General features: G+C 41.8%; 1 protein-coding gene across 3 annotated transcripts in view; it reads left to right on the top strand.

Moving 5' to 3' along the window:
* Positions 1 to 17,871, top strand: part of LOC144763874 (xanthine dehydrogenase/oxidase-like) — a 385,606-nt gene that overhangs the window by 50,831 nt on the left and 316,904 nt on the right. For all 3 annotated transcript variants that reach the window (XM_078649867.1, XM_078649866.1, XM_078649865.1), the window contains exon 2: positions 16,678 to 16,735. In XM_078649867.1, coding sequence (XP_078505993.1) covers positions 16,678 to 16,735 — 58 coding nt within the window. The remainder of the gene's footprint in view (positions 1 to 16,677; positions 16,736 to 17,871) is intronic.

The following is a 17,871-nucleotide window of genomic DNA, read 5'->3' as shown; positions in this document are numbered from 1 at the left end:
GGAATGAATGGGGAGGTATTCCTTAATTGCGAATCACAATTTGCGATTCGCAATTAAGGAATATGTAGGATTCGCAAAATTTATTGCAAATCCTACATACATAGCATTTTGCGATTCTCAAATAAAGATCAGCAAAAAATCGCTATTTGAGAATCGCAAAATGACTTCTTGATACACATGGCCCTTAGTCACTGATACCTTTTTCCATCCTCTCATCCATTTAAGTAGAAGCTCCACCAGCCTATCTGTTACTTCATCTAATTCCTTTCTATCGCTGGCTTTACACTTACTCCTTCTGCATCTACATCCTTTGGTCTCCCCTCTTCATCATCGCCTTTCACTCTCTTTCTCACACTCACACTCGCACACGAACCATACATCTTTTTTTCCTGTCAATGTTTCGCTGTCAATATCGACACCCCTTAAGTTATATTACCATATGGCACATAGGTGACCTCTGATCTGTGCGTTCTGCAGAGAGGCCAAATGTCAGATGAGCACGAGCCGGAGCACCTTTTTGAGAGAGTGAGAGGCACTGTGGGACTGTGAGAAATTCAGCATGGTTGCAGGTTCAATTTCTGAGCTGTCAGTCTAGCCCTCACATAAGCTGTCATCCCCACCATGAACTCACCCTCACACCTAGCGGCAACTCAACTTGCAGTGTGCTGGTCAAGACTCATAAAGTGCCTGAAAAGGGAATTTACTGCAACACATCTGGGAACATGAAATACCCCCAGGAAACAGGGTCTGGTGTACCATGCAACCTGAAGGTAAACGTGTGAAACGTAACAAGGTCTGCCGCACATAGTGTTCTTGCACATACGGTTGATACGAAGATGGCTGTTATTACTTGTGAACATTTTTTTATCTGACCTGTGTAATGCAACCTGATACTACTTCAAAACGTACCAAGTTCGCACTTAATGAAACTGCAAAAAAATAAATAAATAGGGACATGAATACAGGGACAGGTAGGGACTCATGACTGTTTTTAATTGGCAGCACCCCACCAGTGGGGTTGGTTAGTCATTGCACCAATGTGGGATGCTTGAACCCCAAGAGGCCAGTTTAATGCAAAATGTGCTTTGATCAGTCACCCCGAAATGGCTAATTATCTTTATGCTGATGACGGCCCCCATCCGTCATGCACCACATTGGGCGTGTAATGATGACGGCTGGGGGCCGGATGTATGTCGTTACAACGCATGCTGTTACAACGCATGCCATTACGACGCAACTTTTACAACGCAAGTCGTTACAACGACTTGCGTTAGGGGGCGCTGGATAGTGAATAGTTTAATTTACTATTCCAACTCCAGTCCCCGTGGATAGTAGGGAAGGTGTTGGATAGTAAATTAACCTATTCCCTATCCAGGAGCGCCCTCCAGCGCAAGTCGTTGTAATGACTTGCGTTGTAAAAGTTGCGTCGTGATGGTAGTGCGGAGTAACAGTTGCGTTATAAAGGATGTTTCCCCTGGGGGCGGTCATATCCCGCCCACTCTTTAAAACGGCTGCACAGCACGAAAATTCGCCGCGCAAGCAAGGGGTTAATAGATCCCCCCATCCCCGAGGGCACAAGGCTCACAGAAGTTACTTTACTCCTTGACCCCCACCACGTCATCCTCCCTCTCTGACCTCATTCTACTGCAGCTTCAGGTATTCCTAGAAGCCACACAGGCCCAAGACCACATTGGGATCTGAGGAGGAGGGCTCAAAGCGTGTATCAGCCCATTGATATTCTGTACATGAGAATGGAGATGTCAGGCTGTGTGAAACACACCTTTTTAAGGCTGCAGTACACATGGTTTATGGGTATGACGCTATTCTGGCCGGTGGGCTTATAGGAGGAGGCCAGATGGAAAAATGTGGCCGACAGCTGGGCTTCAGCTACATGCCCATCACACAGTGTCCGGCTTCCCACCCTCCCTGTGTGATCCATGCAGGGAAGGTATGCGTTTGCACTGAAGGTGGGTTGGATGGTAGTAGAGGTAACCTGTCTGAAAGTATTGTGTCCACCCTTGTGGTTGAGAGTTCTCTGTTGCAGACTTCTTGTCTCACCTGGAGACCAATTTGTAAACTTTGGGCGTCCCCTAGTGTTGCTAAACTAAAGTTAATCTCACATAACTTAATTCACTAACCACATCTGTAGATTTTTGCATATCAATAAGTATATATGCTAACAAAAGGGAGAGTAAGGGATCGTGTTCACAATGAGTGAACAGAGCGTACTCTCGTTCCCCTATGGACTAATTAGATAAACAAACAGGGAAGTACCGTCATTGGGAAGTCAGAAGAGATTCCTAATGTGGTAGTGAGCTGCCAAAAGGAGAAAATGTATCCTTTTGTTAAAAACCCCTCACTCACCAACCTAGTGGTGACATGCTTCATCATCGGGGTCCACCCTGGTGGCCTAGCGTCACCAGGGTGTGCTACAACACCTGAATTACAGTGGAGCAGGTTGTGCGTGTAAGTGCAGAAAAGTGTGTTAAAAATTGTCCTGGTTTAACTTAGTGGGAGAATAAATTTTATTTACAAGTAACTGGACAATATTAAAAAATGTGAGGCGAGATACTATGAGGGTATATTAAGGCCAAAAGTATCTCTTATGTGTATACTGGTTTACATGTTTCAACCGTGAGAGGGATATACCAGGTTTTCATCAGGACCGCTATAACAGGGAGCTGGACGGTATGTGCCCCCTAAAAGGCACACCCAATCCTAGTTCACTGTGACCAAGTTAGCAAAAATCGCTAAATGGTGTGACGACTCTAACCGCGTTGGGTGAGCCAGTAAAAAAACCTGTTGGAGGAAAAGGAGAGACATACATAAATCAGACGTGAACTTATTTTACATGCCTGTTACATTGTGCAGTGTCGTGTCTTTTGTATCTTCGTGCTCACTGCCACTCGTATTAGGAAAGTATAGTGAGTGTCATGGTGAAATTATCACGTTGTGACTGGGCCCATGGTGGGCTTGTTATCGAACTATTACACGCATACTTATCAATTGGTATCACATTCTCGTCTTTCCATTATTGTGGTCGCGAGAAAAGGGGGGTAAAAGTGCACTTTTACCCCCCTTTTCTCGCGACCACAATAATGGAAAGACGAGAATGTGATACCACATCACCTTAGAGATACGAACAGTACGCAAGACTGTATAAATGTAACAAAGGATAGCGATTATGCCCCCAATAAGCACGCACCAATTGATAAGTATGCGGTTGAAACATGTAGACCAGTATACACATAAGAGATACTTTTGGCCTTAATATACCCTCATAGTATCTCGCCTCACATTTTTTAATATTGTCCAGTTACTTGTAAATAAAATTTATTCTCCCACTAAGTTAAACCGGGACAATTTTTAACACACTTTTCTGCACTTACACGCACAACCTGCTCCACTGTAATTCAGGTGTTGTAGCACACCCTGGTGACGCTAGGCCACCAGGGTGGACCCCGATGATGAAGCATGTCACCACTAGGTTGGTGAGTGAGGGGTTTTTAACAAAAGGACAAATGTTCTCCTTTTGGCAGCTCACTACCACATTAGGAATCTCTTCTGACTTCCCAATGACGGTACTTCCCTCTTTGTTTATCTAATATATCGATAAGTATGCCAGGTGTTCATGAGAATGTCATTATGGGACTATAATGGGAGGTAGCGTAGCAAGTGTGGCGATAATAACCCCAACATTTGAACTTATTTACAAATTGGAGTTAAGAGTCTAAATGAGTGTGGGGCTAAGGCTTATGCAGTTCTCTCTATTTTTCAGTGTGTGCACAGAAAGGGACTTTCGTGTACAGTAAAAAAAAAAGTGCTGCCAATCCTCTAATGATAATTATAATAATGAATTTTCTAAAGCGCATTTCTACCTCAAATGAGGTGTCTCAGCGCTACGTACAGGTATCCACACACCAATAAGCAGCAATTAAACTCCCCTAGATTCAACACTGAGGAACCAAGTTTTTTAGTTTCTTCCTGAAAGCACACTCCGACTGAACATGATGATCCGCCAGTGGTAAAGCATTCCACAACCTAAGCGCCAGGTAGCACTTCCACCTGAGAGCTCTCTTTACTTTGGGAACAGACACCCATATCACCCCTGTGGATCTTGTTTCTTGTTGGTACAGAGGGTCTAACCAGAGATTGAAGATACTGTGGTCCTTTGCTAGCAAACTTCTTGTGACATCAACACAAGGTTTAAATGAAGTCCTCTGCCCCACGTGCAGCCAGTGCAGCTCATTGAGTGCGGCCTCCAGCTACGCATTCTTTGGTAGGGTCAGTAAGAGACGCGTAGCAGCGTTCGGCAATCTTTCGAATCTCTTGATCCGGCTCTGTGTGACTCCAAGATACACCACAGTGCAGTAATCCTACAGGTACAACATCTTTGATGCAGGGGAGGTTGCAACCCTGAGTTAATTCGGGCCAGGTGTACAAACATTAGGAATACGATTTTCGAATTGCGAATCTCTCCATATCACAATTAGTAAATTGGTATTCCTAATGTATAAAACTCGTTGAGTATATTTAAGGATTCCTTGTGGGTCCCAAATCGACCTACCTCATGAATACTAATGTAGGTCACAGTTGTGACCCATTAGGAAATTCAGCCAATACATGGATTTTTGGTCAGCAGACCACCAAATAAAGCAATCTTTTTTTTAAAATGTCATCCGATTTTCCTTTAAGGAAAACGGGATGCGTTTAAGAAGAAAAAAATGAAGTTTCATTTTTTAAAAGCAGGCAGTGGTACACAGGACCACTGCTTGCTCTTAAAAATATTATTATTTACATTCTCAAACCTTCCCCATTGCAAATGGGTTGCCACCTTTTTTAAACTAGTGGTAAAGTATTACAGTTTTGCAACTGGAATTCGGTTGCAAAACAGCAATACATACCATACCGATTCGGTATTTGGAAGGGATGCTCTAAAGACGCCCCTTCTAAATATCCATCACAAATGCAAAATGGGAATTGATAACAAGTTACTGAATCGCATTTTGCATTTTTTACATCTGCAAAAGCATTTTTCTGGTCGTAAATGGCCCGATTCTGAGAACTGGGCCGGTTGCAACCAGAAAAAGGATTTGTACATCTGGCCCCAAGGGACAGATATGTGTATGTTTCGCTTAGCGATTTCCCAATTAGCGATTCTTCTGAAACACTATTAGGAAATCATTGATGGAAGTGTATGAACGTACGCTTTCCACAATTAGCTTTTTGGTAAAAGTCGCATTCACTGTTTTCTAATAGGGAATCGCAAAATCTACAAATCGGTATTAGGAAATCACTAATAGGCAAAGTTGCTTTTTGGGAACAGAATTGTTGGAAAGTGGGTTATTGGTAGGGGTAAGTATGCACCTACCACTAGTAAAAAGGCTACCAACACAGTGTGTGGTCCAGTAAAAGTCTCAGCAAATTAGGCCCTCGCTCAACCCTTGGTAGCTGACAACAAGTAGTCAGGCCTAACTTAAGAGACAGGAGTGGAAAGCATTTAAAACACCAAATAACTAAGACACAATACACAATAAAAATAGGAAATATTTTTATGAACAAATAGACACCAAAATGAAAAATTTCCAATGTATGGAACCGGTGTTATGAGTTTGTAAAGATTAACCACTTTATAGAGCTTAAAAGCATATAGCGCCACTCTGGAACATCTGGTCCCACTTGACTGGGACAAAGTCAAAGCTTGAGGCTGACCAGGATGGAGTCCTGATTGGATACACTTAGTAGAAGGCCCTAGTGAAAATCTTTCTTCCAGCGTCGAGCAACCCTTCACAGCAGGCTGGATTCGGAGAGGATTCGCTGGTTTGGCTTTTTGTGAGGCCACAGTCAAATCCTGAAAGTCTGGAGCTTTCAGTGGGACGAACCTAAAATCCAGGCCGGGTCGCGGTTGAAGGTAGTTGGCTTGACTCTCGACGTCTGGTCGGTCACCTCATGGAGCTTTTTCATAAAAGTTCTCCAAAGTTCTCCAAACTTCAATAGGTACTTCCTGAAGGTCTTCTTGTAGGTCCAAAGTGCACAAATCAAGAGGTCTGGAAACTCCTAAATGGTCTCTGGGATGTCTGGACTACAATTCCCACATGCACCTGGCCAAATCCTTAAAAGTCCACTGGATACACTGCAGGAAGGGGACTCTTGGTGGAGATGATGCAGGTGGGCTCTGTGAAGCTTTAGCTTGCCGGGAGTCCACTCCTTAATCCTTCTTGAAGCAAGGTACAGGGCTGTAGTCCCAGATTGTGTAGCAGGCACAGTAAGTCATAGTGCAGGTTTCTGGGCACAAATGCAAATTCCATCAGGGCTGTCCTTCTTCTTCTTTAGTTTCAAGCAGGAGATCAGAGAGAATTTGTAGCTCTAAAACATTTATTCAGTGTTTAGGGGCATCAGGCGGGGGGACCTTTGTCCAGTGAGATGCTGGGTGCCGCCCAAAAGCATGACAGCTTCCTCCAAAGTGTTGCATCTTCTTGGCCCACAAAGCACGCACTTCTAAAATCCAACATGGATGATTTCTCTCCAGAGGAGTAAGAGCTAGCTAAACTAATCCAAAGGGAGGCTCATTGCCATTAGCTCTCCTCGCCCTGACCTCTGCAAATTCCTGTCCTAAACCTGCCATCTGGCTAAGGCCCAGGATGTGGGGCGCCTGGCATTCCTTACTGATCTGCTCTCTCTTTGAGCATAGTTTGATTTACCCAGCTCCCTCTGCAGGACCCATCATCCTCAGCTCTCAGAGCTCTCTCCATCAGATAACCTCTGCTCCTGCCAGGACACTTATCACCTAATCAAAGCAGCCAGGCTAAGCCTGTTACGGCTGACGAATCAGTAAAAACCCCTAGAAGGCCGGATTGTGGTTTACAGAAGAGAAAGTTTTACAACTTCTCTTCTGTTCTAGTTATGATAAATTCCACAGTGGCAAGTTGTTTCTTTATCAATACCAATCTTTTAAGCCCTTGAATGATATTTACTCATTTCCTAGCAACAGTTATACCTAAATAAAATGTTGCAATGCCAGCCTATGGGGCTAAGCATCTACAATGGGGAAAAATAAAATGGACAGTTTTTTTCCTCACCTGGGCATGCAAAACATATTTTATAAATCCCCTGATTATATTTACAGCCCCCCCACCAAATGGACACCTCGGGGAGACCTTGGGGTGCCTAATATGTAACAATAAGGTAGATTATCAATTTAAATTGTCCATACCATCAAAGTCAAGTTTGCACAAAATGTACTTTTAAAGACAGTCTACAAAGCCAGGCTGCCTTTAAAATGACAACAGGCACTCAGCAGTACGAACATGCAAGTGCAGGAAATCTGCTCAGCCTCTAAACTTCCATGCCCTATTATATACTAGGGGCATATAGGTAGTTTGAACCCCCGTAGCCCTAATATATACTAGAGACTTACATGGTCTGTCAATACCAATTGTAAGAATTTACCTTTAAAGACAGGCTGCAAGGCAGGACTGCTTTTAAAAGGACAGCAGGCACATAGCAGCACTCACATGCAAGTGATGGAAATCTGCTGGACTCTAAACCTCTATGCCCCATTAAATACTAAGGACTTATTGGTAGATTGCAACCCCCTCGCGCTATTATCTACTAGGGATTTATAGGGTCTGTCATTGCCAATTGTAAGCGTACCCTATAACATGTACCTTTTTAAACATAGCACTGGACCTGAGCCTGGTTGGCAGAGCCTAGTGTACAGCCAGAGTCAGTTACCACCAGTATCATTCAGCAAAAAAACGGGGGTGAACAGGGCAAAATGATGACTTTCTAGCAATAATGATGGCATCACTATGAGGAAGTGTTCAAATGCATTCCCCTCCTAGTGTTCTACAACACAGAGGAAGTGAGTGCTGTTGCAGGTGTACATCTGTGGCCCCTTGTATAAATTATTGGCTGCAAAGAATTACCCATATGTTCAGGGAAGAGGCAGACCAAGACCTTGAAGCTAGAAAGCGCAAGCTTACGTTCTCAGAGAAGGAGCTGGAGCTCCTCACCGAGGAGTGTGTTGGCCATAATGAGGAGCTGTTTGTGTATGGCTTAGTGGCTACAGCGATCGACCTCGAAGCTGGAGAACTAAGTTTGAGTCTCGGCAGGGACGCTCAACATCCTGTGATTCTGCCTAACAAAATGAATGTGCCTGTCTGTAACCTTTGGGTTGAGTTTGTGCTATATAAAACTCCAAAAGAAATAAAGAGCTCCCTTTACTGTGACAGAAACACTAAAAAATATAAAACCTCGAATTACATCCTGGAGAAAATCAATTCACTTGGAGTGACGCAACGTGCTTCCTCAGAAATCAGGAAAAGATGGTACGACTTAAGATCGCATATGAAACAGAACTTAGCAAGTCACTTGGCAGAGGCACGTGGGACAGGCAGAGGATCAGCCCAGCAGCCAATACCCACACCCAGGTAAACCATGATTGAGGTAGCAATTCAGCCGAAGGGTGCTGTTGAGGTGTCCAACATAGATACCTCCAATCTGTAATCTACATTGGAAGGTAAGATTTCATTTGTTTTTCATTATATCATGATAGTATAAGAAATACAGTAATTTCATCAGTGCATGTCAGAAAGTCACTCCATTTTAATCGTTGTTTCAACTTTTAAATGCATTATCGGAGTTATAGTAACAATAATCATCAATTTATCATATGTAGAGAAACACATGTAAAATCGTTTGCTCCCAAAGAAATTGTCACTATGTGTAGCCGGTGATGAGAGAAGGGAACTTAGAGTTACCTACAATCTCCACTTCTCATCTAAACTACAACCATATATTTTTTATCAGATGTATCACAACAGATAGAGAGTAACAAAGAGCAAGATGGCACTGATAAAAGTCCTTGTGAAATTGAAGAATCCTCAAACATACCTGTCGCACAGACAGAGCAAGTAACAAGCACTAGAAGAGCTACAGTTTCACCACTCCCTGTTTTCCCAGATATAGGAGATAAACCAACCCCAGGCAGGGAAAGCACTACTGCACCTTTGAGAGACAGACATATGCGTTGCAGGTCTTTGTAGAAGCATCGTCATGCCACATCCTCTCGTAATGCTGGTCTCCTTGCTGCGGAAAATGCTACTGAGACATCTTAATTGTTTGGAGGGTTAGAGGCTTTTATGCTCACTGTGCAGTGGCTGGAAACCAAAAAGATTAAAAATGTAAATCGGCAACTTATGTCCATCAATCGCACAATGTCACAATTGCTCGATAGGCAAGAGAGTCTTAGGAAAACATTAAGGATGGTCAGATCATGATGAGTAACAACTTTGCAAGACTGACTGGTTCAATGGATAGACTTGTTACAACATTGCAACAGGACCACTCAACACATTGGCTTAGGCATCACCAGCACATGGTGAGGTTTGATACATTAAGCCGATCCATCAAACGCCTGATACCGGCGACTAGTAGTTTATTTAGGCGTGCTGTCTAAATTCAAACTCAGATGGGTCACTGCTGTAGTGATGTAGTCCGTGGCTTAGTACAGATTACATCTGCCTCGGAATACATTCAAACTAGTGTAATATCAGGGCCTGCAGAAGTAGGGTTAGGGGGTAGAGAAGTGCATCAAGCTTAAGCAGCCTCTCTGTGCTTGATGTCTCAAACCCTAGGCGCACACAGCCGCATACATCTACCTTCAACGAGGATGGACCATGAATTCTTCTCTACCCTAGCTCTTTCTCAGGCTGGTTTCAAATGGTTGCTAGGTCCCGGGCCTTCATAACTCACTACTGGATGCTTGAAAGGCCAGCATTAGAGGATCCCTCAGTCACTTCCAAGCACACCCCATTCACTTCCATTGTATTTTGATAGGACCATCTTAACAGCATTATAGGTCCCCGGGCAAAGCAGTTCACTGGGCCCTGCCTACACAATCACTCAGGAATACAAATGTTTAACAGAGAATGAGTGTTAAATTCTGGTCTGCATGTGGCCCCTATGCTCGTGGGGCCAGCCGGCAGCTGTCCAGCGTGCTAATAGCTTAAGATGGCACTGTGTTTTGAGTCACTGTAGCTTTCCCTGGAAAAACGGTGTTGGATCTAGCCCTGATCTCTTGACTGGGTGAGAGTATTCTGCTTAATTCAGAGACTCTGTCCATCACCACCCCTTGTTGTAAATATTTCCCTGGATCCAGCATGATGCTCATAACAAGCTACCAAGGATACTCTAGGGTTTCCTCAATGAAACTGGTTTACTTACTGGGAACTATATTGATTTATGTTGTGGGATTTTAGGCACATATGGTATCACAACTCCAGTTTTGCTCCCATAGTATAACAATCCTCCCTAAATTGAGCTGAACACATTTAAAGCCTTGATCAATATTTGTTCTTTCCTTTTTCTGTTCCCTCTAAAGTGGTTGGAAATAACACTTCAATTACACAGATGCTATGTTGATGCATAACTGTTTATTTTGTTCCATAATTGCCATAATTAGGTGTTATGGCCATGATAATGAGCTGCAAGGTTGAAGGCCCAGTGGTTTGTAATGGATATCCTCACCATAAAATAACTTTTTGGACCATAATATGTTATACATTGTGGGTCCGATTCACAAAGGTAAAGTTAAAACAAAAGTCTGAGGGGCATATTTATAAGATTGATGGCGCAGTGCAGCAACTTACCTTACTGCGCTGCCCGGTGCCCTGGGACAGGACAGGAATGCACTGTATTTATCTAATATGGTACATTCGTGTCCTTTCCTTCTGCACTTGAGCTCTTTTAGCAGCCTAGCACTAACACAGGCAACCTTGCGCAAGGTACCTTCGCGTGCTTCAGAAATATGACTTGGACCTTTGAGTCATGTATGTACCACTACGCATGATGCAAGCATGATGCAATGCCCTCATGAATATGTTCGTAAGTTTAGACCTGAAGTCTAACTTTAGACCTAAATTCTAAGTTTAGACATGAATTCTAACTTTACACCAGAAGTCTAATTTTACACCTGAAGTCCCACTCGGGTTGAGAAATGCAAAAAGAACAATTGATCTACGGAATGCTAAACAATGTCAAACACTCACCCCCAATCAGAGATCTGGGCCTAAATAATTTTTTTTCTTTTTGCTCATCATGCCATTCCAGTTTGGACCCATTCATATGCAAATCATTTTTGACACTGCTCCCTATGGGAACAGTCTAGCCCAAACTGCCAGGCCAGGTCCTCTCTGGACCGGAAAAAAGTATCATAGGATAGGTTTTAGGGTATCACTCCTAATCAACCAGGATAGCCTGAATCCAGTGGCATATCGAGCACGGAACCCACGTTTGGGCATACCCATCTCACTAGGTTGCTTGAGTTCCGTTCAGGAAGGACCTGGCCTTGCAGTTCGAGCTAGCCTGTTCCCATGATGAGCAGGGGCAAGACTTTTTTGCCTATGGCTGGATCCAAACTGAGGTGGCATGGTGGGCAAAAAACAATGAATTGGGATGAGGCCAGAGCGATTGCCATTGGCTGAGATTAATTCAAGAATTCCATCCTTCACCTTGTTGTTTTGTTAGTTTGCCACCCTAAGTACACTGAGTATAACCAGTCATGGGTCCTGGGATTACTGAACCACTGGGTCCTAGCTGTACATGACTGAAGAGTTCTAACTAGTTTGAAACTAGTCCTAGGGTGCTTGTGTTTCGGTTCAGAGAGGGCCTGGCGTTGCAGTTCATGTTGGACTGTTCCCATGAGGAGCAGGGACAAGACTGATTTGCATATGGCTGGGTCCGAACTGAGGTGGCATGTTAGGCAAAAAAACCTATGGATTAGGATGTGGCCTTAGTAATTGCCAATGAGTTGAGTTTGTGTGTGTTTTATTGCAATTGTGTCAGAGGGAGAATGAAATGATTAATCAGTGGGTTGATAAATGGATGCATGGGTGCAAAGATGAGCATTTATGATGGCTTATTGAGTGCCTATACCAATCTGTGACACAAAAGGTACTGCTCATAGTCCAAAGCATCCAATAAAAAAAGTAAATATAACACTACAATTTGTAACGAAAGTATATATACAACATCTTTTGACTGATACAGTTCAGAAAAAGGTTACACTTCAGAAAAAGCTAGTAAAACACTATAAATGTTATCTTAATTGAAAGAATTTAAGACTAGTTATGAATTTAGAGTTTAAATTAGAATTCCATATATAGGTCAACAATATTGCAAATTGCTATCCTGCAATGAGACATTGTGGCTCATGAAGATATTTTTCTACAGGGTGCTTATCAAGACCATATTTTAAAATCCTATAAGTGGACCATGTATGTACCTACTGGGCAGTCAACAGTCAACTTACAATATGCAAGTTAGTAGTATCTCCCACCTTGCTTTTCACCCTACTCTCCAAGAGAACATAGCTATAACCAGGGGTTTGAAAAGATAAAACTACACCCATGGGCAGAGCAAATATCCCACTTTATTCACATCGGCGAAGCTTGGTCAGTGAGAATGTAGGAGGTGGGTGGGAATGAGCTTCAGATTTCCCAACAATCACATTGGCATATAATGTTAAAATACATTATAGGACAAGCAGGGGGCGTGAGAGGGGCCTAGGTTGCAGTGGAAAGGGAAGGGAGCGGAGTGCGGGGTGGTAGGAGTACTAAGCGAAGGAAAACACAATATTTTTTAGAAAGAAAAAAAAAATGTTGAGGACTTTCAAGACGGAGAGGGAGATAGTTTATGTGCATTTTTGTCTGTGTGTATGTAATAATTCCGTGTGAAATCCGACAGACACCTCACCATACCCAACAGAAACCACTTGTAACCAACTGTGTATAAAGTAATACATTTATTAGGGGGGTATAACACTCCAAACACCCCCGGAAGCTCCACCCATGTTTATTCACATCAATATATCATCAATAAATTGTTACTTCTGTGGAGTGCATTAAGAATGCTGCAGGACATTAATGGATAATACCCTGATACCTTTGTAACATGACGACCGTCAGAAGGTGCTTAAATATTACTAGAGTAAGTTCTTCACCCTAAATACGAAAGGTCAACCACTAACAAAGTAACACGTGTCTCTGCATGTATGTACTACCCCCTGGGGAGGAGACCTGGCACTCTAAGCGAGAGGGCGCATGATAGTGGAGAGTGGAATAACGAGAAAGCCACTACAACAATGTTTTATATGTTTTCTTTACCTTTTCTGAATATTCAAACCCTAAACTTGACCGTGTATTCAGATAGAGAGGGTTTCAGACAAGGTCATTGTTTCAAATTGAGAATAATTATACAACCACGGGTTTTCAAGGCTTTATACAATTTGGTAACAGATCATGGCCTGGTAGATACCTGGAGTAATTTGAAATCTGTATCACCCGGTTATACTTATTATTCGTTTCCACATAAAAAAATGGCTCGATTAGATTATTTTTTTTCTCCCTTATTGATATTAGCTGAAGCGTATATTGAATTATTTCCCAAAGTAACATCTGATCATGCACCTATTGTGCTAAGCATACCGGATTCTTCAACTGATTTTGTTACAAGATTTTTTTCTTTTGACAGGAAATTATGTTTAGATGTAGAGTTTAAGACGACTATGGCAAACTGGATAACGGAATTCATCAATTTTAATGTAGATACTGCTAGTATTTATATAGTGTGGGAAACACTTAAAGCGTGTTTCAGAGGGGAGGTGATGAGCTATGGTAATTTTCGGCTGAAGAAACTAAGGGGAGAAATGCAAGATTTATATAGGTTATTAAGAACTTCTGAGGAGAATTTACTTATGGAAATTCAAAAAAGCACCTCTCAACGGAATATAGCAGATGCGGAGGATAAAGTCGCTAGATGTCAAGCTAAGATAACGGGGGTGTGGAGCAATGAAAAGTATTTGGTACACAAACGACACGTGCACGAATACGGTGAGGCAATTGGGAGATCATTGGCCTTACGGTTAAAGATGCAGTCAACTTCTAGGTCTATATCTAATATGCAGGATCAACATGGTAACTTACAACAGGATCCAGATAAAATCCTTGATATACTCCAGCAGTACTATGTGGAATTGTATACGCAACAAAAAGTTGACAGAACAAGCGCACGATTTGATTTAGGGGAGTGTGTGCAGTTGAATGATAACGATAGGGAATGGCTGGATAGTCCATTTACTATGGAAGAATTGGATCTTGCGGTAAAAAGTTTGGCGAATGGTAAAGCAGCCGGACCAGACTATATCCCCGGGGAGGTTTATAAATTATTTTATGAACAATTAAAATATATTATGTTGGATACTTTTAGAGCTGCACAGAAGGGTAAATCACCAAAGTCATGGAATGATGTCTTGATCGTTGTGTTCAGTAAAAAGGGCAAGCCTCCAGAACTTCCGGGATCATATCGTCCTATTTCTTTACTTAACTGCGATAGTAAGTTATACTCAAAATGATTAGCTAATCGAATTTCAAAAGTTATAACTCCGCTGGTCTCTTTAGATCAACACGGATTCATTCCTAAACGAGGTACCGTGACACATATAAATAAAGTTTTTACTCTGATGGATATTGCTCAGGCCGAAAAGCGCGCACTAGCTTTAATATTACTTGACGCTGAGAAAGCGTTTGACCACGTTGAATGGCATTATTTATGGGAGGTTATGAGAAAATCAGGCTTTGGTGATAATTTTATGACAGCAATCCAGGTGCTATATTCAGCTCCAAATGCGAGAATCGCCGCAATGGGGAGGAAATCTGCAGTGATTAGTATTACAAGAGGTACAAGGCAGGGGTGTCCCTGCTCCCCATTATTATTCTCCTTATTTATTAATCCTTTATTAAATAGATTATCTAATAACCCTTTAATTAAGCCATTCATAGTGCAAAATACTCCACACACGGTATTCGCATATGCGGATGATGTGGCAGTTATGACTGTCAATCCAATTGAAGCATTAATAGAGATTAAACGGCTGGCTTTAGAATTCGGTTCAATATTAGGTTATAAATTAAACTCTGGGAAGACTCAAGTACTATGTACGGAGAATATGCGATTCAGTGATCCTAGAGTTGTATCCGAAGTAACATATCTTGGTATAATAATTAAAACTTCTATGAATGATATTGTGGAAGCCAACTGGACTAGTACATTCCAACACATTAAGCAGTCGTTAGAAAGGTGGGGACGACTGCAATTAACAATTATAGGAAGAGGGAATATTATTAAGATGAGTATCTTGTCAAAAGTTCTTTATATGTATAGAGCTATACCATTAGAGATTCCATTTCAATATATACAACAGCTACAGTCCACTTGCGCAAGATTCCTATGGTCTCCCGGGAAACCTCGGATGGCAATGAGACTGATGACTCTCCCGGTTGAGCGAGGTGGACGGGCTATTCCGGATTTTATGTTATATTTCTATGTTTGTTTTTTATAAAGAATGCGATTGCTACGGGGGAATCGGTGGAGGATATGGCAGAAGCACCTTCTATATAATATTTATTGCTGGGGATTCACGCCAAACGTAGTTTATTCAAAGAGCTAGAGGGGAATTACTATAAGAGAACACATTATAAGGTAGTGGAATCAGCTTTTACAGTATGGCGAAAGGTTGCTAGAATGATTAAGATTGGGAAAGTGTCATATTATACTCCATTCAATGCAGAGAAAACATTACCCTTTGTTTTTCAGGACAGGGTTGCTTTAGATTGGACACACCGCGGGATAGCGCAAATTGGGGATTTGTTTGAATTGAACGGGTCACTTGCTACTTACGAGAGATTGACTTTAAAATATCAATTGACCAAATCGTCCTTTTTCAAATATCTTCAATTAAGAGATGGGATTAGCCCCGTAGTAGAGGCGATTCACAGAGGTGAGAAAATTGGGCTTTTGTATAACATGCTAATGGAATATAGACCTGATGACTTGCAGAAGTTTAATTTGTATTGGCAGGGTCAGCTGGGGGAACTTTCCTTATTAATAGAAGATGCAATAATTATGTCTAAGGAAGCTTTCCTATCTGCTAATTTGAAGACTCAATTTTTTAAGACTATTTTTCGTTTATAATATACTCCAGAGCGTATGATGAAGTGGGGTTCACAATATGATGGGAAATGTTTCCGATGCAAATCTGACAATGCAGATAGTATTCATATATTTTTGGGATGCTTTAAACTACGCCAATTTTTTATCCACATGGAAAATTTTCTTTCTATGATTACACAATCTACTGTCAACATTTCTCCAGCTTTGATGCTTTTAGGTATAGGTGAAAATGTGAAACAGGGTACTGCTTTATTCAAATTTAGATACTTGCTATTTGTGGCAATGACTGCCGCTCGTCTTTTTATCGCTTCTGATTGGTTACAAGAAGAACCCCCTTCATTTGAATTTTGGCGCTCAAAGTTGTATAATCTTTTGGAATTGGAATGGAGTCTGTATGCTCTGAAGGGGGCTAGGAAACGGTAATTGGGAATATCAATCTGGGGTACAATTCAAGAACATTTGGAGATATGAAAAGCTAATTATTTAATTTAAAGAACAAAATATTGCTTAAATGTATATTTTATGATCTATGAGATATGTATATATTGTTTTTTTCTGTGCTGATGACTTGTCCCTACGGGGGAATAATAAAAAAAAAAGAGAATAATTATACAACTTGTATACCTTTATTTGTTCATGGCTAATATATTTCTTGTTTTTTTGTAGGTCGTGGAGAAACATGCAGAGCCTGAAATGACCCTGTTGACCTACCTTAGAAGAAAATGTATCCAAAGATGGGCTGCAGAATAGCCTTCATGTCTGGTTTTTGGCATGCTTTGAAACCTGGGGCTGGCCAGGATGTTGTTATCTATTTGTTTGCCAACTCTATTCTGCCTTATTATATTGGTGAGAAACACACGAAAGGTCAATAATTGCTTTTATCACATTAGGGGCATATTAGCAAGAACTTTGTTAAAATTATCGCTGTTTTAGCGGCAGGAAACTGCCGCTAAAGTGGCGATAAGGGGCTTGATAATATGCCCTTGTGAATTCTCATAGAAGCCCAGGTTCTGATGTGAAGGACATCTAACCTGGGCTTCTATTGGAATTCTATAACGCATATGAGCAAGCCCATTATCGTCGTTTTAGCGGCAGTTTCCTGCAGCTAAAATGGCGATAATTTTAACAAGGTTCTTGCTAATATGCCCCTAAGTTTTCAAGACACTGGCCCCGATTCACAAAGTCGCTAATGGCCATACACATAGGTTTACAGACGTAAATGGCTCCCAGGTGTGGCAGTACCTCATGTACCACACCAACATAGCCTGCACCGACTCCTATCTCTCAATGTCACTCGTGCACAGCCATGAAGGACACCACACTGCAGCTTCCACATGTACATTGGTCTGAAAACTGCATGTTGTAAAATGGTAATGTACAGAGACACCTACACTCCAGTTATATGGAGATTGTTGTGTACATTTTGAGTGCATTTTGGAATGCCAAAAAGTCAGAGCCCAAATCATTAACTTCATATATTCTTCCATGAAACTAAAATGTTGACATTTCCTTCAAAGTAAAACAAAATACTAATCAACAAATCTAAACTATTTAAATATTTCAAATGAAAAGCACGTGAAACCAGTCTATTCACTCGTCCCCCTTGAAGTGCAGACACATAGGGCCATATTATAAAGAACGGCGATAACATTATTGCCGCTTTAGCGGCAGGAAACTGCCGCTAAAGTAGCTATAAGGGGCTTGATAATATGCCCTTGTGAATTCCCATAGAAGCCCAGGTTCTGGTGTGAAGGACATCAAACTTGGGCTTCTATGGGAATTCACAAGGGCATATTATGAAGCTCCTTATCGTAGCTTTAGCAGCAGTTTCCTGATGCTAAAGAGGCGATAATGTTATAA

The sequence above is a fragment of the Lissotriton helveticus genome, chromosome 6 (assembly GCF_964261635.1).
Source record: "Lissotriton helveticus chromosome 6, aLisHel1.1, whole genome shotgun sequence".
Classification (NCBI taxonomy): Eukaryota; Metazoa; Chordata; class Amphibia; order Caudata; family Salamandridae; genus Lissotriton; species Lissotriton helveticus.
The sequence above is the reverse complement of the archived record's forward strand: the minus strand, read 5'-3'. Positions and strand labels throughout refer to the sequence as shown.